At 39.7% G+C, this 26,248-nt stretch overlaps 1 protein-coding gene across 1 annotated transcript in view; it reads right to left on the minus strand.

The window, feature by feature from the left end:
- The window catches only part of gabbr1b (gamma-aminobutyric acid (GABA) B receptor, 1b), a 238,692-nt gene that overhangs the window by 100,117 nt on the left and 112,327 nt on the right, over positions 1-26,248 (minus strand). The window contains exon 7 of the mRNA XM_036566176.1: positions 10,098-10,258. Coding sequence (XP_036422069.1) covers positions 10,098-10,258 — 161 coding nt within the window. The remainder of the gene's footprint in view (positions 1-10,097; positions 10,259-26,248) is intronic.

A 26,248-nucleotide genomic window follows, 5' to 3' on the forward strand; every position in this document is an offset into this window, starting at 1 on the left:
CACAGAAAGCTCCAATTCCACATGCTGATCCATTTTGCCTTGACCAGTTAGGACATTTAACTACTCTGAGGGCAAATGAGTCAAAGGTGACAAAGCCGAAGTCTCTGAATGCACGGCTGGTGATGTGTCTGGTAAGATAGGGTGACATTAGCAAACAACAGAGCTGAAATCCGCCAATGGCTTGGCAGCATGTGCAGGCTGAGTGGCTCCCTGATCTAACGCTGAACTTCAGTTGCATGGTAATAAGTGTGGGGCCTTTTTATCCAAAGCTCTTGTCACCCCACAGTGCAGCAGGGCTGAATACCTAAGGCCAGACCTGAATGAACATTTGCTGCTTGCTTTGCCTCCTAATGACTGTGTTTTTTTCTCTCCCCATGTTTTATAATGTCGCTGTCCGTGGTGCTGAATTCTAATCTAAAGAAATGCCTGCAACACAGTGCACTATACGTTATTACAATATTGACTTTGGCAGTGTGACATTGGAGAAAAGCTTGACTTTGGCAATATAACGTTGGGGAAGAGCAGTCTATGGTGCTGAATTATAATACAGAGAAATACCTGCAGAATACACCTACAATTTACTGCACCTACAATTTAGACTTGGAAAACTGATGCATTAAATGTACTTAAATGATTTAAATTTGTTATAATTTTTTACATAAAGAAGATACAGCAACAGAATTGTGTCTTTTGGTTTTCTTACTTTTGTGAATAATTTTGTTGATGTAATATATTTTGTTTATGTGTAAATGATGCATGCTTTCCAATAAAGTAAGTTTAATGCATTCATATTTTTCAGCTTACGTTGCTTACAATATATATCCAATATAGATAGATATAGTTTTAACTTACTGAATGTCTTTTGTTTTACACTGATCCCATTTTATAGTGCTCATTTTCACTCCTTCACATTGTATGTTTTACTTCTGTAAAGCATTTTGATTTGATTTTGCATTTCATGTATGAAAAAATGCAATAAAGTTAAAGTTTATTATTATTATTATTATTATTATTATTATTATTATTATTCAGTATGGTTCTTCACACCCAATTTCTGTAATGCACATGAAACTGAGAAGTAGATTTTTTATAAACAGTGAAGAAATTGGGGGAGATTATTCCTAAATCTCAGAAGGTATTAAACACTTTATGTAGCTGTTGTTCTTTAAGCAAACAAGCAGCCAGCCGGTAAAGGCAGCAAGGGCACACGGCTTAACTAGCTGACTGTGGGGGTTAATCAGTAATATTAAGACAGAATGTGCTTAACATCACTGGTTCTTTTCTGTCATTCATCAGTCAATTTTTTTCCTCTGATCAAGCAGATGTTTGAGCAGCATCTCTTATATCAGCATTTCATAGGCATTGAGCAGAATCGAATAGACAGGGTGTGTTTTGGGTCTCAGGGACCCCGAGATGGTTCCCTTTTTATCCCTATGCAGTGCAAACTGGGTTGGAACAACCTGGGGGTCCCTTTGGACATTGTTCAGAGCCGTATAACTCGACCTGGCTTTATCCAATTTATCACAAACTGTATATGTTTGTAGAGCTCATACTGCCCTTTAAAACAAAAAAAAAACATGGAGAACCAGAGATATAAGTGGCAGAAGAACAACACTCACCGACCATGTAGCTCCGCCAAGGGACCTGGATTTGTACATTATTTGTGGCTTATATGACTGACTTTGTCTGATCGTCTCTGCTTGGAGAACTACCGTTTTACTTCACACACTCTCAAAATGAAAATCAAACTGGTTGAAAACGTGTGTTCATGAGATCCTGCTGGTGTGGGTTCATGTCGGTTTTCTCTTATTTAGTGAAGCACACAAAAACCATCTGAGTGCTATTAGCAACGCTTAGTCTTCTACTTGTGAGTATGTCTACCTAGAACTGTTCCTGCTGTTACTGAATGTTCAATAAAATGTTACAGTATTTGCCATAGAATACAAAGTGCAGTTTCACTGCTGTTCGAGTTATTGTAATATTTTATATTCTTTTTCATCAAGTTAGGACTTGCTTAAAAAGTATTTTGCAGGTTTGAAATACTTGTTGACGTTTTGTCAGTAAATAAACAGATCTGCTGTTAGTGCCATTAAGATTTAAACCTGCTGATTTAAAACTGTTCAATTGGAAAAGAAAAGGAGAAAAACAGCTAATATTCCTGTCTAAATTGCTTTTGTTACAGTGGAGTAGGGAGCAGTGATTTTGCACTGAGCACTCTTCTTACTGTCCAATAATTTAAAGTTTCTGAGGCATCTCTGCTCTTTTACAGTGTCAGAAGGAATGATACTGTGCAGGTACATTTTTCATTCATCAGGAAACAGTGTACATGCACCCTCAAAGATACAACAGTGGTTTTAAGGAGAATAAAATAAGAGATCTGAAAACAAGTCTGGGTGTGTGAAGTCAAAACAACGTAAAAAATACATTTGCAATGGAATATTGTACATTTATGGTCACTGACTAAAGGTATTAAAGACGCGTCCTAGTGGGAACCACCGCAGTGACAGTTTAGCACCCTTTTGTCTGAGCGTGTAGCTTCAGTAACCACGTGGAAAGTGGTGCACTTTGCTGCACTCTGAGTCGAGGTGATGTGGATGCCTGGCATGAATTTATGATGCATTCAAGTAAACCAGCTATAAATGTTCACTGGCTGTATTTACACGCAAAGATTTTTGCCAATCCGATTGAACACATTCCGATTACAGGTTAAGACTGAGGTGTTTATCTGCTCACTCTACTCAACAATCTGATGAAAATCTCTGTTTACATGCTCACTACAAGTAATCAGATCCAAAATTATGCGCATGCATAGAGAACCGCTTAGTGTAGACGTTACCATGACAACGAGCATCACGTGAGTCCAGTCAGAGTGAGATGAGCAGCAGTGAGCAGTGCTTGTGTTTTAATCACATTAAAATGATGTCAGACTCAGGAAAACGTCCTTCACATGTCCTTATTAAAGAAGGCCGAGAGGAAGACGTCGTGTTCTGAGACACATAAGCTGGACGTCCGTCCCACCGCCGTCTTTTAAAGATCAGAGCATAAACTTCGTCTCCTCTGCAGACCAGTTTCTGCTCCTCCATGTTGAACGTTAAACTTTCACTATGACGTGACGAACATGATCAGAATGTACTTAAATTTTCCAACTGGGAATGTAATCAGATACAGGCGTTTACACGGATATTATTCTTCTATGTAATGGATTATTTACAGGATTACGCACCTCGATCAATCAGATAGAAAGTGTATTCCGAATGGCTTCAATAAGACTAGACTATTCCGATCGGGATGTTTACATGGACGTATTCTATTCCATTTGAGCTATTAGTTAGATTGTTAACGGAGTATCAGGCTGCATGTAAACATGGCTACTGTTAACATTTTCCACATATTAATAACCATGGCTCTAAGTACTATTACTATTACTACTACTGCTACTACTATTGATATTAGTAGTATAATAATTTTGTAGGTAGTTTGACCAGAGGAGGATGGGTCCCCCCTTGTGAGGCTTGGTTCCTCCCAAGGTTTCTTCCCCAGCTCTGAGGGAGTTTTTCCTTGCCACTGTCGCCCCTGGCTTGCTCACCTGGAGGATTTACATTTCATATTAAAACTTTGTCTTTATTGGATTTCTGTGAAGCTGCTTTGTGACAACATCAGTTGCAAAAAGCGCTATACAAAAAAATTTGATTTGACTTGACTGGACTAAAGGCCTTTGCTGATGTAATTCATTTTAGGTTACGATTTTTGTTGAGCTTCCGAAAGCTTCCGAATACTAAATAGAAAAATGAATATGAACATAATGAACAAATACTTAAGTGTTCATATCATAGAGAAAAAAGCCACAAAATCTGGACGAAAATCAGAGAAAGATGATTTCATAGGGCTCTACACTCATATCTCATTTGCCAAAAGGAACCAGAGAGGTGTCCTCTCATGGCACTGCTCCAAAGAACCCTTTTTGGCACTTTTATTTTGAAGAGTGTAGCAGTGTATAAGTGTCTATGGGGATCCGCTGCACTGTCTGTAACCTCAGCACTGCTATCTACACCACTGCACTGAAGTATTTCCAGCAGATCACACATCTGAACAGCAGGTGACACACTGACACCGACCCGCTCGCTTCACCCATCGATTCACGCGTCCCTCTGTTTTTCACAGCGATTGCAGAAGGACACGATCTTTCTCTCCCTCTCTTCCCTTTTGTGGTGGGAATCTGCGGAGTTGTGTGTTTTGTTTGAACTGCAGTTGTCTAGGCAACGGTTGCCATGCCAACTACCGCCCCCAGTCTCCCCTCCTGCTTCATGCCTTTGAAGTGGGGTTCCAATGCGGAGCCGTTTCGACCAATCGCGGTGAAGCTCTTAGCAATACCGACCAGTCACAGAGGTTTAACCGTTTGCAGCCTGCGCGTGAGTGCTGGCATCTCCTGTGCGGGGGAGGAGAAGAAGCAGGTGGGAAAGACAGAGAGAACGAGAGAGAGAGAGGGAGAGCGAGAGGGAGAGAGAGAGGGAGCTGTGCGAAGCGAAAGAAACGGATGGATACCACAGGCTGTTTAAGAATCATTAAGCCATTATGAACCCCAAGAACAGAAAAAGAAAGAGAGAGCATGAAGATACGAGAGTAGAAAACATTCCTCCGCTACACTCCTCTCTTCTCTCTTCATTAATTCAGGCCGAAGCTCTTTGAAATAAACGATGGAGCGAGGAATTGCATTCAGAATCATCAGGAGGAAATTCACATTAGCTGTGTAATGATAATGAATGCCCAATATGGTACAAAAACGAACCTTATAAATCACAGGGGGACAGCTTATTACCCCAATCACTGTACACCACGGAACCAGTTGGCTAACTAATGACTTAATGCTTTGATAAATTGCAAATTTAGGCAAAACACCTCCTCAGAGCGTAAGGCTTCAAACAACACAACTTAAGATCTGCAAATAACGGGCATTCATACAGAGCAACGCATGAATAATTAACACCAACCAACAAGTAAACAAGTCACATACAGTGGATGTGCTGGTTCAATGGATTAATGTACATGTGTGTGTATATATATATATATATATATATATATATATATATATATATATATATATATATAGATGCTGTGCGAACAAAACCTCATATCTCGAAAATGGTAACTTTACAGGAGATAGAAAAAAACATGCTTTATTTTTAATGTAAGTCAATGGAACCAGACTTTTTTCCAAATCATTTTGGGCTGTTTTTCTTGGTCCAATCATCATTAAATTTATATACAATTCAGAAACTGAAAAATGGCAAAAATGGAGAGATTTTATATACATATATATATATATATATATATATATATATATATATATATATATATATACATAAAACATCTCCAAAAATGTAAGACTTCGAACACCATGACTTCAAATCTACAGATAATGCCGTTCCTGCACTGTATAAATAATAAATATCGACCAACAAGTCTTGTACAGTGTGCTGGTTGAATTATCACATGTATATGTACCTTATGTATCTATATGGTTTGTATTAATAACAAATTTAAGCTAAACATCTCTTGAGAGTGGAAGACTTCAAAACAGCGAGGCTTTAAACCGACAGATAATCCCATTTCTGCACTGTATAAATAATGAATATTGACCAACGAGTGATGTCTCACACAGTCTGCTGGTTGAATGGTCACATGTATATGTATATCCTATGTATCTATATGGATTTGATAAATAACAAATTCATGCTAAACATCTCTTGCGACTTTGGGACAGCATGACTTCAAATCTACAGATGATGCCACTTGTGCATTTTATAAATAATTAGTATCAACCAACAAGGAAACAAGTCTCATAAACAGTGCTGGTTCACTGTATTGTAACGTATGTATGTGTGTCTTATGTATCTACAGACCTCAAATCTACAGATAATGGCATTTCTGCAGTGGATATGTAATTCGAGTATGTATACCTGGTTTAGTGTACTATACATGAATATGTATCATATAGCTTTGATTAATTCCATATTTAAGCATAACTTCTCCTGAAAGCATAGGACAGATAAAGGTATATGTGCACTTTATAAATAATTCATATCAACCAACAACAAATACTGTGTATGTGCTGGTTCAGTGTATCACTGCACATACATATATGTATCTTCTGTATCTATATGGCTTTGATTAACTGCAAATGTAAACAAAACATCTCCTGAAACATCAGACTTCAAACAGAACAACTCAAAATCTACACATAAAGGCATTCAAATACTGTAGAAATAATTAAGGTCAACAAGTAAGTGAGCTACAAGCTCATACAGTATGTATGTATGTATCCATATGGACTTGATTAATTAATCATTTAAACAAAATATCTCCTGAAAGCATAAGAGCTAGAACAGCACAACTTCAAAACTACAGATGATAGCATTTACACACTGAGTAAATAATTAACACCAACCAACAAGTAAACAAGTCTCATGCAGTGTTTGTGCTGGTTCACTGTATCACTGTATACGTCTGTGTATATTATGCATCTATATGGCTTGGATTAATTCCACGTTTAAGCAAAACATCTCATGAAAGCGTAAGACTGTGAACAGCACGACTTCAACGCTACAGAAAATGGCACTCGCAAACCGTTTAAATCATTTATATCAACAAGAAAGTGAGCCACAAGCTCCTGCCATGTGTATGTGCCTGGTTAAGTTCATCACCAGCAGCAACGCTGTTCATATCAACACCTCATTCATTTGACATCAGCTGTTCTTCACACCGTGGAAACACTGCATGATGACTGAATCGATAGATTACTTGAAATGACTTGTGGCATTAACGTGCATTAAGGTTAAGAATAAAAAAGCTATCATTTTAGAGATGTGTATCTTGCATATCACTGTTATTATCTCCAAAATGGTAACTTTACAGGAGAAGGAAAAAACACACTGTACTTTTAATGTACATCAATGGGACCAGACTTTTTTCCAAGTCATTTTGGGTGATTTCTTTTGGTCCATTCTTCATGAAATTTACACACAATGTAAAGGGCAACAGGCATTTTCAAATTATGTCAAAAACTGAAAAACGACAAAAATTTCTTTTTGAGATTTATATATATTTTCTTCCGACAGCAGTGATATGTATTTGGCTGTGATAAACTGCAAATGAAAGCTAAACATCTCCAGAAAGCGCAAGACTTCAAACAGCACGACCTCGACTCTACAGATAATTGCATTCGCACACTAATAAATTATTAATATAAACCAAAAAGTAATGTGTTTTACAGTGCCTGGGAGGAGTTTCACTACACCTTTAAAAATAAAGCTGCCAAAAAATGGTTCTTTGGAGCAATGCCACTTTTGGTTCCCTGAAGGGAATGGTTCTTTAAAAATTTAAGAATAAATTTGAAATCGCTTAATTTAAACCAGAACTCTTTTTGACACCTTTATTTTTAAGAATGTAAATGACTTTGATAAACTGCAACAGCATAAGACTTTCGAATGGCACTACTTGAAATCTACAGATTCTGGTATTTGTACAGTGCACTGTATAAATAATTAACATGAACCACACGAACACATATCTCATACAGTGTATATATGCCTGGTCACTATATGGAAATCGCTGCTGTGGGAAGAAAACCTTGTATCTCCATTTTTGTTGTTTTTCAGTTTTTGACATAATTTGAAAATGTCTATGGTCCTTTACTTTGTGTGTAAATTTCAGGAAGAATGGACTAAAAGAAACGACCGAAAATTACTTGTAAAAAAGTCTGGTTCCATTGACTTACATTAAAAGTAGAGTATGTTTTTTCCTTCTTTCCATTTTGGAAGGTTTTGTTCCGACAACAGCGAAATGTATGTTTGTTGTACTCATGCTAAGTGAATGTTTGCTAATGAAGCAGAGCCAATTCAGCTGATTATTCTACAGTTCAAATGAACAGTGGGCCTGGTTAAACATACCAGCATACACACCCACACACTCATTTATGTGCGTAAGTGTGTGTGTGTGTGTATATATATTTATATAGATATATGTATATCGCTGCTTTCGGACCAAAACCTCATATCTCCATTTTTGTTGATTTTCAGTTTCTTACATAATTTGAAAAAACCTACTGTTATTTATATTGTGTGTACATTGCAAGACGAATGGACCAAAAGAAATGGCCCAAAATTACTTGGAAAAATGTCTGGTTCCATTGACTTACATTAAAAGTAAAGTATGTTTTTTCCTTCTCCTTATCATTACGTGTGTGCGCGCGTGTGTGTTTGTGTGTGTCTATATGGCTTCGATAAACTGCAAATTCGAGCAAAACACCTCCAGAAAGCAAAATAATCCGAACAGCATGACTGCAGATAACAGCACTCATACAGTGCACTGTACCAATAATTTATGTCAATCAACAAGTAAACAAGCCTCATACAGTCCGCACATGCCAGGCTTAATATATCATCACACACATAAAAGTATGGCGGTTCTACCAAATGAGTGCATGCTAATGAAGCACAGCCAAGAGCAGCAGACTAATTTCACTCCTTACTTCAAACCTGCCTGCTTACATGTGTTGTCGGACACGGATATGAAGTGGAGGGGGGTAGAACCTAACATACATTTTAAACAGGTTTAAGTAGAACATGCTCTTGGTCATCTCGTATTTCCATAGCAACGCTGTCTGTGAAATTTCCCAGCAATCAGACAGATGTTTCTCCAGGTTCACCCTGAAGACTGTTTGTACACCATAAGTAACTTTTTTATTTTATATATTTTTCAATTACTGAGTGTTACTCAGAATTCACTCCCATTTTATTTTACTCTCTCTTGGTGACTGTAATATAGCACCATTTTGAAGCATGTGAACAAGCCAGCCTAAAGTACAGCCTTAGTTCTAACAAGCTGTTGCAACTTAGACCCCCAAAGTAAGCAATGAGAGATCTCCATATCCTCCCATATACACTCAAAACACAATCTCATATTTATCTGAATGCATATGTTGTAGGTATTTAGGTTGGAAAGCTCATCTGCTTCAATCAACATAGAATTACACTAAATGAATTGTGTTGCAGTAGCCCTTTAGTCTCTTTATTAACAATTAACCCTGCATACGGGGTAAACTGATTTTCTCTATTATCTCTCTCTTGCTGACTGTAATATAGCACCATTCTGAAGCATGTAAACAAGCCAGGCTAAAGTGCAGCCTTCCCTCGGTGGGGTTAGGTTTAACATACTGTTACAACTAAGACCCCCAAAGTAATCAATCAGAGACCTCCATATCCTCCCATATATCGCTGCCGTTGGAACAAAACCTTGTATCTCAATTTTTGTCGTTTTTCAGTTTTTGACAAAATCTGAAAGTGCCTGTTGTCCTCCTTATTGTGTATGAATTTTTTGAGGAATGGACCAAAAGAAACGGCCCAAAACGACTTGGAAAAACGTCTGGTTCCATTGACTTACATTAAAAGTAAAGCATGTTTTTCCATCTCCTGTAAAGTTACCATTCTGGAGATACAAGGTTTTGTTCGCGATATATTCAACACAATCTGGAAATTTTATTTGCTTAATTTTTTTAATTTTTAACAATCTCTTTTTGCTAATCATATTTATTTGAATGCATATATTTTATGTATTTAGGTTGGAAAGCTCATCTGATTCAATCAACATAGGACATATCCCCTCAGTCTGTTTATTAACAATTAACCCTGCCTATGGGGTAAACTGTAACGTCTCCACTTGCGCCACGTTTGGGTGAAATGTTCACCAACTGTAGGTGCTGGAAATAAAGTTTACATGTTTATGTGTAGCAGAGATGTGCAGGTTGCTTGTATAACAATGAATCTTGAATCAAATATGTTTAATATTCTTTAGCAAAAAGACAAACAGGCTGTGTTCCGCTGTCTTTTATCACATAAATGGCTTTGATGAATTGCAAATTTAACCTAAGAGGATAAGAGTAAGTTTCGAGCAGCACAACTTATATACATAATGCACTGTATACATAATTAATATGAACCAACAAGCGAGCACATATCTTGGTTGAGTATATCACTGCACATGTATTCATGCTAAGTCAATGCATGCTAATGAAGCATAGTCAAATTGTACTCTTCACTCACTTTGCTGTCGTGGTAGATGAGTTCAAGCTCGTAGTCAGGGAGGATGTCCGTCCGCTTGTTGACCAAGTCCAGGGCCATTTGGGCGGAAGGAAGACACGCTTGACCGCCGGGCCACCCGCCACTCATGGGGAACAAGGCGCCGATGTAGAGTTTCTTCTTCCCTAGAGCCGGGCAGGGGCAGGACAGTAGCAAAGTCAGTACAAATGCGTGAGTGGCCACGGAGCGCCAAGAGCCAAATTGATGCTGGCAGTGTCCGGCCATGGCTGGAAATGAGCTTCAGTGGATCAAACAATCGGTCACTGATGAGAGTCCACGTCGAAAATGATTTAATTTGCAATAATGTTACTCAAAGATTTGGTCTCAAATGTCTCAAAACACCAGGTTTCCCCAAGGAGGAGTCTCGAGTGGAAGCCACACCGCTGACCAGGCTACACTTTTAACTTTGGACCCTACAAATTCAAACTTAATGAACATTTGTAGCCTAGTGGACGTGTTTGTTTATCAAAGGCTAATACATTTAAGACTTAATGCAGCATTATAAGCAATGTTGCAATAAGAGGAGCATTCCTCTCAGCATCGAAATGACATAATTGATTTACACACAGAGGAACGAGAGACCGGAGGATAATAAGGTCAATTAACACAGGCACAGGCCACGAAGTCAGTTAATTGAATTTTGGCAGCTAATGTCAGTGTCTGAATAGAGAGCGACAGTGCCACCACAGAGCTTTCTTTAAACCTCAGACCCAAAAATGGTCATTATTTACCAAAAGTGCTGGAAGATACATATAAGTGGCCTAGAATATCATTAGTGAAGCCCAAATATTCTAGTAAAGTAAAGGAAGTGCACACAGAGAAGCACCCCAGAGTACAACTGTCACTAATAAACAAAAACAAAGACGTCAAAGTAGCACTGGTCACCTGAACTCAGCCTGTGTTTTCAGTATAAGACTTACGCATCCGCTTTACGTCAAAAACGCATAGCTACATACTCACGGCTCTCCTGAACCATCACTGCCAACGGGGTCATTTCAATCAAATTAACGTCACATTTTGTGTGCGATCACCGCAGTGCGTTACCATCCACTCGAGCTGACCCTCCTTCTGGTGTCTCATTGCATAAAGAGATTTAAGAAAAAAACACTTGAAATGACAAAGTGTATCAGAAGCCAGGCTGGAGGCAGATGAGGCTGGTAGATGCGTCTAATCCACGCAGCCTCCAGCTAAAGACGGAAAACAAAAGGAGCGGAGAGGAAAATGGTGAAGAGGACGGCTCGCAGCAAGTGCATCCGTGGGCTGCAGCAGCGAGACTGAGAGAGAAACAGAGTGTGCCAGGTTTAGAGGGAGAGAGGGAGGGAGTGAGAGAGAGAGAGAGAGAGCAGGGAGAGAGGGAGGGAGTGAGAGAGAGCAGGGAGAGAGGGAGGGAATGAGAGAGAGAGAGCAGGGAGAAAGGGAGGGAGTAAGAGAGAGAGAGAGAGAGAGAGAGAACGGAAGAGGGAGAGAGAGCAGGGAGAGAGGGAGGGAGTGAGAGAGAGAGCAGGGAGAGAGAGCAGAGAGAGGGAGGGAATGAGAGAGAGAGAGAGAATGGGAGAGGGAGAGAGAGCAGGGAGAGAGGGAGTGAGTGAGAGAGAGAGCAGGGAGAGAGGGAGAGAGAGCAGAGAGAGAGAGGGAGGGAATGAGAGAGAGAGAGCAGGGAGAGCGGGAGTGAGAGAGAGAAAGAGCAGAGAGAGAGGAAAGGAGAATGAGAGAGGGAGAGAGAGAGAGATAGAGAGAGCAGAGAGAAAGAGAGAGAGAGAGGAGAGAGAGAATGAGTGAGGGAGGGAAAGAAAGAGAGAGAGGGAGACAACGGGAGAGGAAGGGTGAGAGAGGTGAGAGAAAGAATGAGTGAGGGAAGGAACGAGAGAGGGAATGAAAAGGGAGAAAATGAAGGAGAATGAGAGAGAATGCTAGAGGAGAGAGAGAAGTAGAGGAGGTAGAGAAGGAAGAGAAGGAAGAGGAAGTGAAAGAGAATGGTAGAGAGAAGGTGAGAGAGAGAGAAGAGAGAGAATGAGTGAGGGAAGGGAAGAGAGGTGGAAATGAAGAGAGTGAGAGAGAGAAGTAAAGAGAAATAAAAGGAAGAGAGAGAACGAGATGAAGAAGGAGAAAGAGAGAAGGAGAGAGAGATAGAGGATGGAGAGAGGAAGAGAGAGAGAGAGAGAGAGAGAGAGAGAGAGCTGTGGGGAGATGAAGGGGAGGGATCGAGCTCTATCCCCTCTCCGTTTCACAAACCACTTTGAATTTGCAATCCTTTAACACAGCCTTTCTCGTTTATCTCCCCTCCCTCTTTCCCTCTTTTCTCTGCCAGATACATGCAGCCTTTTTCTCCTCCTGAAGCACGAACCCCTCCACGCTTTCAGCTCGCACTGCTCACACCACTTTATGCAGAATTCATGCTAATAATGAACATTTAATTATGAAAGTGGCCTTTGAAAGATGTAGAAGAATCTCTCTGTCTCTCTGTCTCTCTCTCTCTCTCTCTCTCTCTATCCTTTCAATTCAATTAGATTTAATTCAGAGTGCTTTTTGGCACGGACGTTAATGCTACATTTGAATTTCTAAAGCTTACATTTAAGTATATTAAAAGAAAATAAAATAAGAAAACTTTCCCCTCTCTCTCTCTCCATCTCCTGCTCACTCTCTTATTCATATTCTTCCTCTGCCTTGACCTCTTTGTTCAATTGAACTGAATTCATTTTATAGACATTAAATAAGAAAACAGTACATCTCTCTCTCTCCCTCTCTTTCCTCCTTTCCTTTCTCTCCCCCTCACTTTTCCCCTCCTTAATCTCTCTCTCTCTGTCTTGTTTGTACACACAATAAAGAACGTCTGCCTCTGCGCTTCCTAAATTCAATTCAGAACTCAACTTATTTCAATCCAGTTCAGTTTAATTTAGTTCTCTTCCGTTATTTCAATTCAATTCAATTCAGTTCAACTGATTCAGCTCAATTCAATCCAGTCCAATTCAGTTTAGCTCCAAACTCTCTCTGCCTCACATAAACCCATAGTTAGTTATTTAACAAGGAACCAAGTAAAAACTCAACAGCTATACTGTATATTGACCCATACTGTAAACGGGTCCCCCAGGTCGCACCCTGATATCACAGTTTGAATACGGAGAATGAATTTGAATCTTTATCTCCCTCTCTCTCTCTCTCGCTCTCTCTCTCTCTCTCTCTCTCTTCATTTTTTCGTGCATGTACGTACATGTTTTGTGCCTTAACTTCTCTTTCAAGTAACTCCAGATTAATCCATTTAAATTCAGTTCAGTTCAATAAATTTAGTTCAGTTCAATCAGTTCAATTCTGATTAGTTCAATCAATTCAGTTTAATTCAGTTCAGTTCAGTTCAATCAATTCAATTCAGATTAGTTCAGTTCAGTTCAATCAATTCAGTCCAGTTCAATCAATTCAGTTTGATTCAGTTCAGTTCAGTTCAGTTCAATCAATTGAGATTAGTTCAGTTCAGTTCAATCAATTCAGTTCAGTTCAATCAATTCAGTTTAATTCAGTTCAGTTCAATCAGTTCAATTCAGTTCAGTTTAGTTCAGTTCAATCAATTCAGTTCAGTGCAATTCATTCAATTGAACTCAAATCAGTTCATTTCACTGCAGTTCGATTTAATTCAGGCATGGATTAACATGACAAATAAAGAAACATTTCTATTGCTGAAGCTTGGCTTACAAAATTTGAGAATTTTAAGAGAATATTTTTCCTCCACCTTCCTCACTCTTTATTCTTTCTTCTTCCTCCTCTCTATTCACTCCCATCTCTTCTGCTTCTTCCTCTCCTAACCCTCACTCTCTCCTCCGTCTCCGTCTGCCAATCAGTGTCTGTTCTTAATCTAGCAGGATCATTAAGCAGGTCGGAGTGGAGCGCTGGTGGAGGCTAAAGCTAAACTCCGATATGAATCACATTCTGTTTTTCTCTCTCTCTCCCACACACTCCCACACAAACACACACACACACACACACACACACACACACACTCTCTCTCCATCGCCACAATCTCCCTCCTTCTCCACTCACACAGCACACACACTAATCCCCGTGCATTGTGAACATACGCAGCACACTGAAGATCTTCCTGCTAATCCAGCTCAAAGATGTACACCCATAGCAAAGGAAAATAAAGAAGAGATCTCCTTAATATCTCTGCAGTTTCTCCTACACTGTTAGAAATAAAAAGGTGCTGTGCAGGTACATTTTTCGTTCATCAGGGTAAAAACAATGTAAATGTTCCCTCAAAGGTACAACAGTGGTTTTAAGGTCCAACTGTGCACCTTAAATAAGTTTTTCTCAGTGCAAAAGTCCGTATTTATACCTTTTCATAACCGAATGTTTTAAAACAGAACAATAAAATAAAAAGCCTGGAGACGAGACGGGGTGTGTGGAGTCCAGCTTAGACAATATAATATCAATAGATTATGGTACAATTATGTTCCCTGACTAAAGGTACTGAGATGTACCCTTGAGGGTCCCACCCCAGTGAGAGTTTAGTACCTTTATTTCTGAGAGCGTAGACAACAGTGAGATCAGACGGAAAGAGAAAGTCTCTCCTGCTGCTCAAAGTGTCTCCACTGGGGTTTTAACCGAGATCTCAATAAAATCACACACTGTTTTCCAAGATGCTAACACTCATCTGAACTGAACTGAGCTGAACTGAACTGCAGACAGGAATCTCAGTATTTTTCATTTTTTTCAGTATTTAAGATGGTTCTTCAAAGGTTCTTTAGTAAAAAAAAATGGTTCTATATAGAACTGTGAACACTGAACTGATTCTTTGCATCATTAAATGGTTGTTTAGACTGAAGGAGAATGGTGCTGTAGGTTCGATACAGCACCAAAAAGGGTTCTTCTATTTTTACAAGCTTGACATCATACCAATAGAAGAACCCTTTTGGGTGCCATACGGAACCCTAAAAATGTTCCAAAGCTGTCATGTGTACATTTTTTATCCAAATGCCACCAGACCAGTGTTTTCTTATTTGGGATTTGTTCTTAGGTAAGAACAGAATCTATGCACACTCAAGAGCACAAAGGTGAGAACAGTTCTGTGCTTTTTTATGGAAATGGTTGAACCACTGTCTTTACTTAAGAACCCTTGAAGAGCCATCAATTTTAAGAGTGTATGGGGTCACACTATATACATCGCTACATGCTAGCTAACACTGCTGCACACTAAACTGACATTAAAGGACTGGCAACCTCACCAAAATACCCCACACAAACCAGCAGCCTTCCTTAAATGGGCTAATGAAGATGTTGGGGTAGTTTTCGGCTGCAGTTTGAGTAGCTGGTGTTGTTATATAACAGCTTTTAAGTGTAATAGTAGACTTACTTTCATGCAACGCTGCAGCGTTTGCATGTACACACTTAAAAAAGACAGTTCTTCAAGGGTTCTTTAGTAAAGAAAATGGTTCTATACAAAAATATGAACGTTCTAAGAAGGCTTTGCAGGATTAAAGGGTTTTTTTTTGGATTGGCACATGTTTGTTTACTACCAGGCGCGTCATCAGCATCTTTCAGAAACTCCATTCATTTTCCCCACAGAGGAAAACAGCTCAGACCCAGAGCTCCTAATCTGGACACAACACCATCTGCACAACTTCAGAGCTTTAGTTCTCCACATGAATTTTGGGAGAACCACCACAAAGTCTCCTGAGCAACATCGGAGCAGAAACATTCTCCTCTGAGCAGAGCTCGGATCGGCGGGAGTGCGCGTGAGTCTTAAGTGCGTCTTCAATAATATATCTGCACAGTGCTGAGCTGACACCGATCCCTCTCTCCTCACCCCTCTCTTTTCTCTCACTCTTCTCTGCTCTCTCATTTTCTTCCTCTCCATTTCGGTTCATTTCAGAACATGAGAGAGAGAGAGAGAGAGAGAGAGAGAGAGAGAGAGAGAGAGAGAGAGGGGAGGAAGAAAAACAGAATGAGAGAGAAGGAGAGGGAAAAAGAAAATGAGAGAAGAGGGAAAAGGAAGAAGAAAGAGACTCGTGAGAGAGAGAGCAAGAGAAAGAGTTATATAGGGGAGAGAGAGAGAAAGTGAAAATGGGAGGGAGAGTGATGGTGAGGGAACGAGAGAGGAATGGGTGTGTGTGTGTGTGAGAGAGAGAGAGAGGAGGGAGGAAGCAAAACAGAACAAAATGGAAAGAGAGGGAAAAGAAGAGAAGGAGAGAAGAGGGAAAGAGAGAGGAGGAAAGGGAAGAAGAAAGAGACAGATGTCAGAAAGAGAGAGAGGAGGAGTAAGACTTATATAGGGAGAGAGAGTGAAGGTGAGGGAAAGGGAGAGAAGGGGCGAGAGAGAGAGAGAGAGAGAGAAAGAGAGAGAGATGAGATGAAAAAGGAGAGGGGAGAGAGGGAGGGGGAGAGACAGCGAGAGAAAAGTGAGAGAAAGAGACAGAAAAGAGACAAAAAAGACAGAGGAGGAATAGAGACAGAAAAAAGAGGGGCAAAAAGAGAGAGAGAAAGAAAAGGTTAGAGAGAGAGAGCGAGAGAGACTCTAAGACGCTTCTTCTCTCCTTAATCCTGTGCATCTCACTCCATCCACCTCTTTATCTGTTTTCCGCTCTCTCTGTGTTTACGCTCCTCTCTCTCGATCATAAACACGTGTCAGTCTGCTTCAGCTACAAAACAGCCTCTCCAGCTGCAATCACAATCACCTGAGCTCCATCCGCCAAGCCCATTGGACTCAGTGACGTCAAAGACGTGTGGACTGGACGCATTTTCGCAGTGGGACTGGACGGAGAGACCTCGCTTGTGAAGAAAGAGAAAGCAGCAAAACCCACCTCAACATATTTCTGTAATTATTTGATTTTCAAGAAAATGACTGTCTAGTTTTTAACCCTTAAATCTCCAACTTCCTACATTTTTTGGTATGTTTATTCTGCTGAGGTCCACTTCATGACATTTGTGTGGCTTTATGTCCAAAAATAGAATTAAACAGGCTATTACTGTTACTGTGCCTTTAAGACTGATATATGTAAATGAGCTCTGTTCTGACTGGCTGCCTTGTCTCATTCAATAAGCAATCCGGGCTGATACACTCCTTATAGCTTGAACGTGAATGGGTGTGGCTAACCTGCTGTGGGCTGAATGGGTGGATATATTGGATATATTATGTGTTGGTTTATGTGACATCACAAAAGCAAAAAAATGCAAAACAGGCTGTTTTTCTTCGTTTCCATATATGGACTGTGGAATGAATTGTACTTCCACATGATATGCATATAAGCTTTTGTCATGCCCCTCATATATCTTACAAACTGACCAAAAGGCACTTACAAACTTACAAACTGACTAATAGGCAACTTATATCTAACATTTGAATTCATAGTTTAGGTCCAAAAAATTAAATAAATAAATATTAAATAAATTATAAATGGGTTCAAACGATGTCAAATGCATTACTTGATCTACAAACTGCCACGCACTTATCTGACAAAGACTGATCTAAAATTGCCCTCCTAGTGTAAAACCAGAGCTGCTTTATGAGGAGCCTGGCCTCTTCCTATTTCCCCCATTATATCAAAAACATAACTGCATAACACCAGAGGGCGCCTGCGAGCGAGTCCTCAATGAATGGGAGTAAATTCTAGTCGCTAAATGGCTAAAAAAAAAAGTTAAAATAGTTTCTAATCGCTCGCCCAGAACTATCCTTTAATTTTAGAAAGTAGAAGGATTTATTTTACTCAAAAAGCAAAGAAAATCTGTATGTTTCTTTTTTCTATGGCAAATGGATTTCAGCAGGACGCTAACATTACTGCTACTGAGTGCTGATCGGCTGGCGAGTGGAGCAGCTCTTTGGCTGTTCATCCTCACTGACATCATGAATGTACATGAGGCGCCATTTTAAACTCCTATAACTCGATTTCAAACGCTCTCAAAGATATACAGCAGTGTTAAAATGTTTTATGCTATTCAGTGCTCAGGAAATGAATGTATTCTTTTACATTAAAAATGTTTAAGCGTTCATAATATGGGTCATTCTCCATTTGGAGTGGGAAACCATGTCACAGGGCTTAAAAAGGTGCTTAAAATATTAGGCACAGCTCCAAAAGTCAGTATGTACATTTACACGTTTGACCTAAGTTTAAATAATACTTCTCCCTTATGATTCTTCTGATTTTTTTAGCTTGCCACAAAACCAATTTTCAACATTTATATTTTTAATATAAAACGATATTTTTAAGAGTGATGCTCTTTATTAACATGATACTACAAAAATCCTACAAAATCCTTAGTTTTAACCAGAATGTCCCTGGAGTCACTGTCACTGGCATAACACCATATTCATATAAAACCAGTGACTGTAAAATACGTTTGGATTGAAGCTCTCTTTATTGCATATATGATAATAGGAGATGTTAATGGACATATTAAGATTATTGAGTTTTGGGATGAAAGAAATTGATTTTTAAAAAATGTATCCACCTGAATTCCCACTCCAAATGGACAATGACCCAACTATGATTTTGCGCAAATGCTGCATCTTAACCCATTCATTTTGGACTCGCTCGGGAGCGCCCTCTAGTGTTTGAGAAACCCGGAAGACATAACAGAGTGGGAATTCTCCTCTCTACAAGTTCTCTGCTAAAACTATCCACACATTTCTTTGTTTGTCACTTGTCTGGAAGAAAAAAGGATGAGGTGGATGATATGATGTCATGGGTTGCTACAGCAACAAGGGATATTTAAGGATTAAAATCGATTCCATTTCTCAAACCCTTCAGGGCTACCTGTGTTTGTTAGTGTCATAACATGCAGGAGCCTGGAAATCAAAACTGGACAGTTAAAAACATGTGATTCAATACAGGCTGTGGTAACTATGACCAATGCAGGAAGGGCAATCACACTGAGGGCTGTACAGTGCATGGGCCTTAATAGCTTTACTGGATGCCTTATATTGCTACTTTTGCCCATTTTAAACACAATAAACACAATAAAAGCAATTTTAAAGCCATGACTCAAGGTTAGCTACAGTAACCTAATAATACTTCAACCATTAGCCTACATTAGAGCACCAACTTGGCTGAGACATGGAAAATAAACAAATTAAACTGTCATTTTTGTTCTATTCCTTGTAGGTAATTGTCCTGTGCACCACCTATTACCACTGGCATGGCATGGTTTTGCCAATAGGGGGGTGACGCCATTATTCTTCACTTTAATACAGCCCAGTCTCATACTGGACTCTTTGCCCTGTTTATATTGTCTAACTGATGAGCAGTTACACTATTCCATTGCTGCTTTTTGCTTGTGGTCATCCACAACCTAGCTGAGGAAATTAATGTTCTTATCATACCCATAATTGTCCCCATAAGCAGTGTTTATGCAGCTTCCTCCATTCCAATGAAGCACATAAAAGTTACTTGAGCGCTAATAGCTAATAGCTTCCCCTTGTGGAGATCCTAAAGCCAGCTAAACTGAACCAAGTTCTCTCAAATGGATTTCAAGGGAACTTATTATGCAAATTTTCAATGTTCATTAGTTTATAAGTTCATAATTTTGTTTTTGTGGTCTAACAGAACAGATTTACATGTTTCATTGTTTCAAAAACACATTACTTTTTACTGTCGCTCTGTTAGAGCTCCTGTGTCTTTAAGCCCCGCCTCCCGATGAGCCCAGTGTGCTCTGATTGGTCAGCTTGCCCACTGTTCTGCCGGTACTGCTGTATAAGTTTGAGTCCAATACTGACAGTAAGGTCAGCGTCTTCTCCACATGGCTTAGTTGCTGTCCATTGTGTGAGGGCATGCCATTATGAACTGTCACTACCACAACACGTTTTCTCCAATTCAGTGACCTTTTTGTGTTTTAATGAAAAACATTCTGATTTTATGCGAGTACAACTGGGTTTGCTAGTCATGTCTTGGCTAGTTTTTTTGAGTTGTGCTCAAAATTAGCTAAAAATTGTCACTATCAAAACAGTCCCCATAACATTAGGTAAAGTTTTGGTAGCAAAATGATTGTTTTGTTAGTAACAAAATGGAATGTTTAATCATTTATATGAATAAAATAAACAGAGAGTGCGCTTACATTCACTTAATAATCCAATAACTGCAGAAAATCAGACTTAGTCAGTAATCAACGTGTTTACATACACTTGAGTAATCAGATAATGGGGAAACTCCAGGTCTACATGAGTCAGGCAGTAATCAGATTTCTGCTTTGCAACCAGCCAATAAACTCACAGAAGAAAACGTGACATAAACATAATATAAAACTCAAACATCACAACGTAGCTTTTTTTTAAAAACATCGTCACTTTACCCAAAAATATGATCATATATCATCTAAAAGATAAAGAGTACTTAAGTCCATGATTTCGTCAAGCATGTATTTGGTTTCAGCGTCACTCTGAAAGTGTTCTGCTGCATCTCGCAGCGACGCTGCTCACTTATTTCTGGTACCACGGTCTGTTCTGCACATACGCAAGCTGAGAATGAAAGAAATCAGAGTAAGAGTTCACATGCACTGACAACTGAGCTAAAATCCAGCTCTCTTTTTTGGATTTCTTAATCAGATTTCGAGACCTTAGTCTGATCTAAGAAATCAGAGTGTGCTGTTTACATGACCATTTGAATAATCAGACAACTCATAAAATCCGATTATGATCAGATTATTGAGCGCATGTAAACACACTCATAGTTAAGACAGGGTCACCCAAAGCAAAAAAATATTAGATATCTAAAGAAAAAGATATCCAAAGTCCAAGTCAATTAAAATTCCGGACTTTGACTCTGACTTTGAACCAGTTCGGTAAAATGATGCATATATTTCCACATGGTTATTTCTTCAATATGGCTACTTTTGCTCATGGTAAATGGGGCGCCCATAATGAGTCCCTCTAGTAATAAAATTTTTTTTTTGCACTGGAGCCTATAAGATCCTATCTACACCACTAAACAGAGCTAATGGCAGAATGTTCTGATCACACCAAACATTACAAGCATAAAAAGCTCCCTCTGAGATCAGTTTCTCATATTTCACTCATGTATTTTCAACATGGATGTGTAATATTGTATTAAAGAGACCCAGCTACGCTCTTCTCTGGTTTTATATGGCAAAATAGCAGGAATAGCACATGCTAACTCTGAAAGCAAGGTGACCGCACACTAATGATACCGTACTTAGTCCAGAACAATGAGGCTCATGAGACAGAACATACTGCTGTGAGTGAGCTCTCTGGAGAACTCCCTGGATCCTTGCCCCATAAATTCTGCCCACATTTTGGTGCAAAGCTGATTAGCCATTCTGGACCCTCTTTAAACAACAGAGTAATTTCGTAAGAGGAGGAGAGCACTTTAGGTGAAGTGCTCTGCTGAAAAGAAAAAGCTGTAGAACCTTCAGTCCATCTGCCCCCCCCCCGACTCTCTCTACTTAAGTATATACATTCATGGCCACTTTACTGGAAACCCTGTAGCTCCACCTCTTTGGTGTACAGTTAGAGACTTTTGTCCATCTGTTAATGCACAGTTTGTGTTGGCCTCTAATCCTTAATCAGTGGTCAGTTTCTGACCACAGAGCCGCCACGCTTGGCTGGGTATTTTTAGGTGATGGTCCACTCTCAACCTATCAGCGACAGTGATGTAGGTGGGTTAGTAATGTTAGTAGTGTTGTAACTGGAGTTGAAAATCATTCATCAATTCTGTTTAGGACGTGAGAGTAAGTAGCTAAAATGTAACACATTCCACTCCTTTATTTGATTTTCTGAATGTGTTTACTACAAAAAAGTCATATGCATCTGTTTCAATACTTCTTCTCAAATGACATCTTTTGTTGACTGTCTAACTGAAAATAAGTTAACATATTTTTTACAGAGACTTAAATATGACATTTGCCTGCACATTTTAGTGCACCACTTCTCTTTTTCAGATGAGTTTAACATATTGGAAAACATATAAAATCTGCCATAACTTTTGACCCCATTTTATGCGTTATTTTTTTACAATATGTTGAATTTAGCAAATAGACAGTAATTGTGTGAAAAATGTATAGAAATGTGCAGAAATGTGTTCTCTGTAGAGGATGTATTCACTTATTTTCACTTAGAAAATCAACAGAACTTGTCACCTGACCCAATCTTTTGCCTACAACTGTACATCGTTTAATTTGAAGAAAACAATCCAAGCTTTCCAAGCTTTGATGGAAATAAAATGTCTTACATTGACTTCTGACGCTGTAACATTCGCCCCTTAATGTTCAAATGACACTGATTTTAAGTGGTTTCAGAGTCGGCATATATTTATACAATACTCAACCGCAGATGTAACTGAGGTTAAAAGGACACTCTGGCCAAAATAAAAATTCTAAGCATTGCTTCATCTGCCGTAAACATGCCTGCTCAGCTCCTAAATTTTCCAGTTTAAAGACTAGAATATCTCCCTTTTTATGACGTATCTTGAAGGTGGGAAGCACTATGGAAAAACTACAGTTGCTTTGGGGCACATACTTGAGAAAGTCTGCCATGTGGCTAATGCAGAAATGCTAGAAACACTACAAATCCAGTCGTAAGCAGAGGTTTGGGAGCCCTGGTCAAATGAGAACACACATTTGCACACTTAATGCACAATCACTGTTGATTTGCTGAATTTAACAATTGTGGCCTGTGTAAAAGACTTCTTTTGTTGAAGTCAATAAATAAATACAAATGCCATATTAAAGTTTTCTCTCAGCCGGGGTGTCAACTTATTTGCTTGAATTAGACACCCGGCATCCTTTCTCTACTGCAAGTTCATTAATACTTGGGCTCAGTTTCTGAGCTGCTGAGCTGACGTTGGGTGTTTATATTGGCTGAACTGCAGGTGAAATTAAGCTGGAGTGTTTGGTGATATGACAGGTGTGGAATTGTGTAGAACTGTATAGACTTGAAGTCTAACCGCTGTCCCATAGATTGTTGTTGGGGTAGGAGAGTCAGAGCACACATTACATTGCAGTGCATGCTGGGTACTGTAGTGCAGCGCACTGTAAAACAGGCTAATATTAATACACAATTAAAACACTTTGGCGGGTGGGATGGGATTGTGTTACGGGCCTGATCTGGCCCACGGGCTGTAGAGGATGTGTGAACTTATTTTCTCTTAGAAAATCAACAAGTAATTTTACCAGAGGTGGTCAAACTTTTGTAACACATTAAATGCTTTGTCCCCTTAAATGCACGGTCCATTTTCCCTGCACTGCATGCAGCACAAAAATCAGCCACCAGTGCGTAGCTCCTGCTCAGAGGCCGTGGAGTTTGTTTACTGTAGCAGTGACTACAGACCTGGAGCTCAGTCCCAAATCTGTCACTCTGTCTATTCTCCTCATTAGCCAGTCTGGCCTGTGATGATTAATTCAGGCCATCACTTTATAAGACTGGCTCATTTCAAAACTGTTGATTCAATTTGATGCTAACAATGTTATCATTTTTCCTTTGTCTTTCGGCTCTTTTTTTCTCTTCCTCTTTCAGTTTGAAGCACACGTGTCACTTCTTTAGCTTTTTCGGAAAGGGATCGCGTCACGCTAGGCTGCGTGTCATCGACATTAGTATGGATATCCACACATGCTTTTTGAGGGAGGATGTCAAGGTTGACGGCGGCAGGGGAAATATGAGGCGAAGCCGCCTCTCGAGAGAAATCCAGCAGCTGTCATGCTGGGCCCTGTGAGCCCAAAGCACGTGGAGGTCAGCAGCTTTGCAGAAGCTGGGTACACTGATGCCCCCCAAGCTACACTCAAAAACGTAGTGACGGGGACTGTTTGACTTACAAACTGAAAATATGTCAACATAAAGCAAAATGAGGTAACCAAGTCCACATACGCCGACTCTACTCCATCTGACTGAATAGAAACATGTTGCATAATTAAACTTAAAATAAAATAAAAGTTCAAACAACGATTTATTGCACATATTCTTCCTTTTAGACGTAGCTAAAATATCAGATGCACTTCAGCACTGGCTTAATGGAACCAACTCAGTCAGCATCCCTGGATCTGAGCCTGTGGCTCAATTTAAAGTCTTTAATAAGAGTGCTTAGACCTCAGGGTCTGGTCTGTGGTGTATTCTGGTTTGAGTACATCATATATTTCCATATATTCCATGATTCAATGCAGTTCAAACTGGCTTAATGCATTTAACACTTAGTTGCATGACTCAAATAATTAACCTCCATGAAATTAAAAAAGCCTTTAATATAACATGCACTCACAAAAATGCACTCACCAAGCATTTTATTAGGAATACCTCTTTGTATCTACATTCATTTTCCATTTTATCAGCTCCACTTACTATATAGGTGCACTTTGTAGTTCTATTACAGACTGTAGTCCATCTGTTTCTCTGATACTTTGTTAGCCTCCTTCTACCCTGTTCTTCAGTGATCAGGGCCTCCACATGAAATATTATTTGGGTGGTGGATCATTCTCAGCACTGCAGTAACACTGACGTGGTGGTGGTGTGTTAGTGTGTGTTGCGCTGGTACGAGTGGATCAGACACAACAGTGCTGCAAAACACTGTGTCCACTCACTGTCCACTCCATTAGACACTCCTGCCTTGTTGGTCCACCTTGTAGATGTAAAGTCAGAGACGATAGCTCATCTGCTGCTGCACAGTTTGTGTTGGTCATCCTCTAGTCCTTCATCAGTGGTCACAGGACGCTGCCCACAGGACGCTGTTGGCTGGATATTTTTGGTTGGTGGACTATTCTCAGTCCAGCAGTGACACCGAGGTGTTTAAAAACTCCAGCAGCACTGCTGTGTCTGATCCACTCACACCAACACAACACACACTAACACACCACCACCACCACATCAGTGTTACTGCAGTGCTGAGAATGATCACCACCTAAATAATACCTGCTCTGCGGGGGTCCTGTGGTGGACAGCTCACGGTACTTCAGGAAGTTCTTTAAGATACATGATGCCACGATCTTTATGTTTTCTGACATGTGATAAGTTAGAAGAGACAAAGTAGAGCCACATTATAAAAATACCATCAAAACCTATAAATACAATCATTGTGTTCTGCATTTCATATACTGCTCTGTATTAAATCCTATTAAACAGGACAAATGATCTCTTTTTTAACCAAAGATGAAGTTGAGAAGTGATTTGTAAGTACTGATGATATCCACAATGTGCTCAGAAAAACATGTTGTGACATATTTTGATGTTCTTCATCACGGTAAAGATAAATATCGTCATATTGTCCAGCTCTAAGGCCTATACTGCAATCTCACACTTGAACTGTTTTCAGACAAAAGTTCTACCAGCAAGATATAATATTTTAAACCACGTTTGGTGTCTTTGCCTGTGTAGATAAGTATCTCGCCATCCCATCCCCACCACCGATCTGAATCGGCATCGGCCCATCATGCTAACAGACAACTGGCAATCAGTATCAACCTCACAAAACGCTGACTGGCCCATCTGTAGTGACAACCCAAAGTTTCTTTAGTGTCTTGTTCATGTTTGTGTTAGATAAAAATGTCAGGGTGCTGTTGATCATATATTTAGTCTTGTTGCATTAAAGAGTGAAAAACTTTGAGAGCTGAGAGACTTTCAGCAAAGTAAGACATGTCAATCTAGATACAAACACAACCCAAATGAATGAACCTCTTCATCTATCCGACCTGAATCTTCAAGTACAAATGAAAACGTGATGGTGGTATCAAATAGAGCACCTGGACACTGATCACACTCCGTAAACACCACTGTATTCCTCCCTGATTCAGGAATAAAGCTGCTTCTTCTCTCTGTGCGAGGCAGCAGCTCCATTTAACAGGCATTACCACATCTCTTGAGGAAGGAGGGGTAGAATTAAGATGAAGCCTTAATTACAGGACTGGGCTGTGCTCAGGCTTCAGGCCGTGTCTTGCTGAAGTGACAGGGCTGTATTTCTCTTCGACGTCTGACCACAGACTTCTCTGAGCTCTTAATGTGCTTTAATGTGTGTTTGTCTGGGAAACGAGGACGTTACGGGTTGATGTGGGGTAACAGGTCACGAAAAGCAAAAGCAGGGCAGCGCAATCCCCAAAAATGCGAATCAAGCCTCATGAAGAGCTCATTATAGCCCATTATAATGTGACATCATTTTTGTGCCATATGGCATATTTAAAGATAATCAGAAGTCCAGATGAAA

This window comes from Colossoma macropomum, unplaced genomic scaffold, assembly GCF_904425465.1.
Source record: "Colossoma macropomum unplaced genomic scaffold, Colossoma_macropomum, whole genome shotgun sequence".
Classification (NCBI taxonomy): Eukaryota; Metazoa; Chordata; class Actinopteri; order Characiformes; family Serrasalmidae; genus Colossoma; species Colossoma macropomum.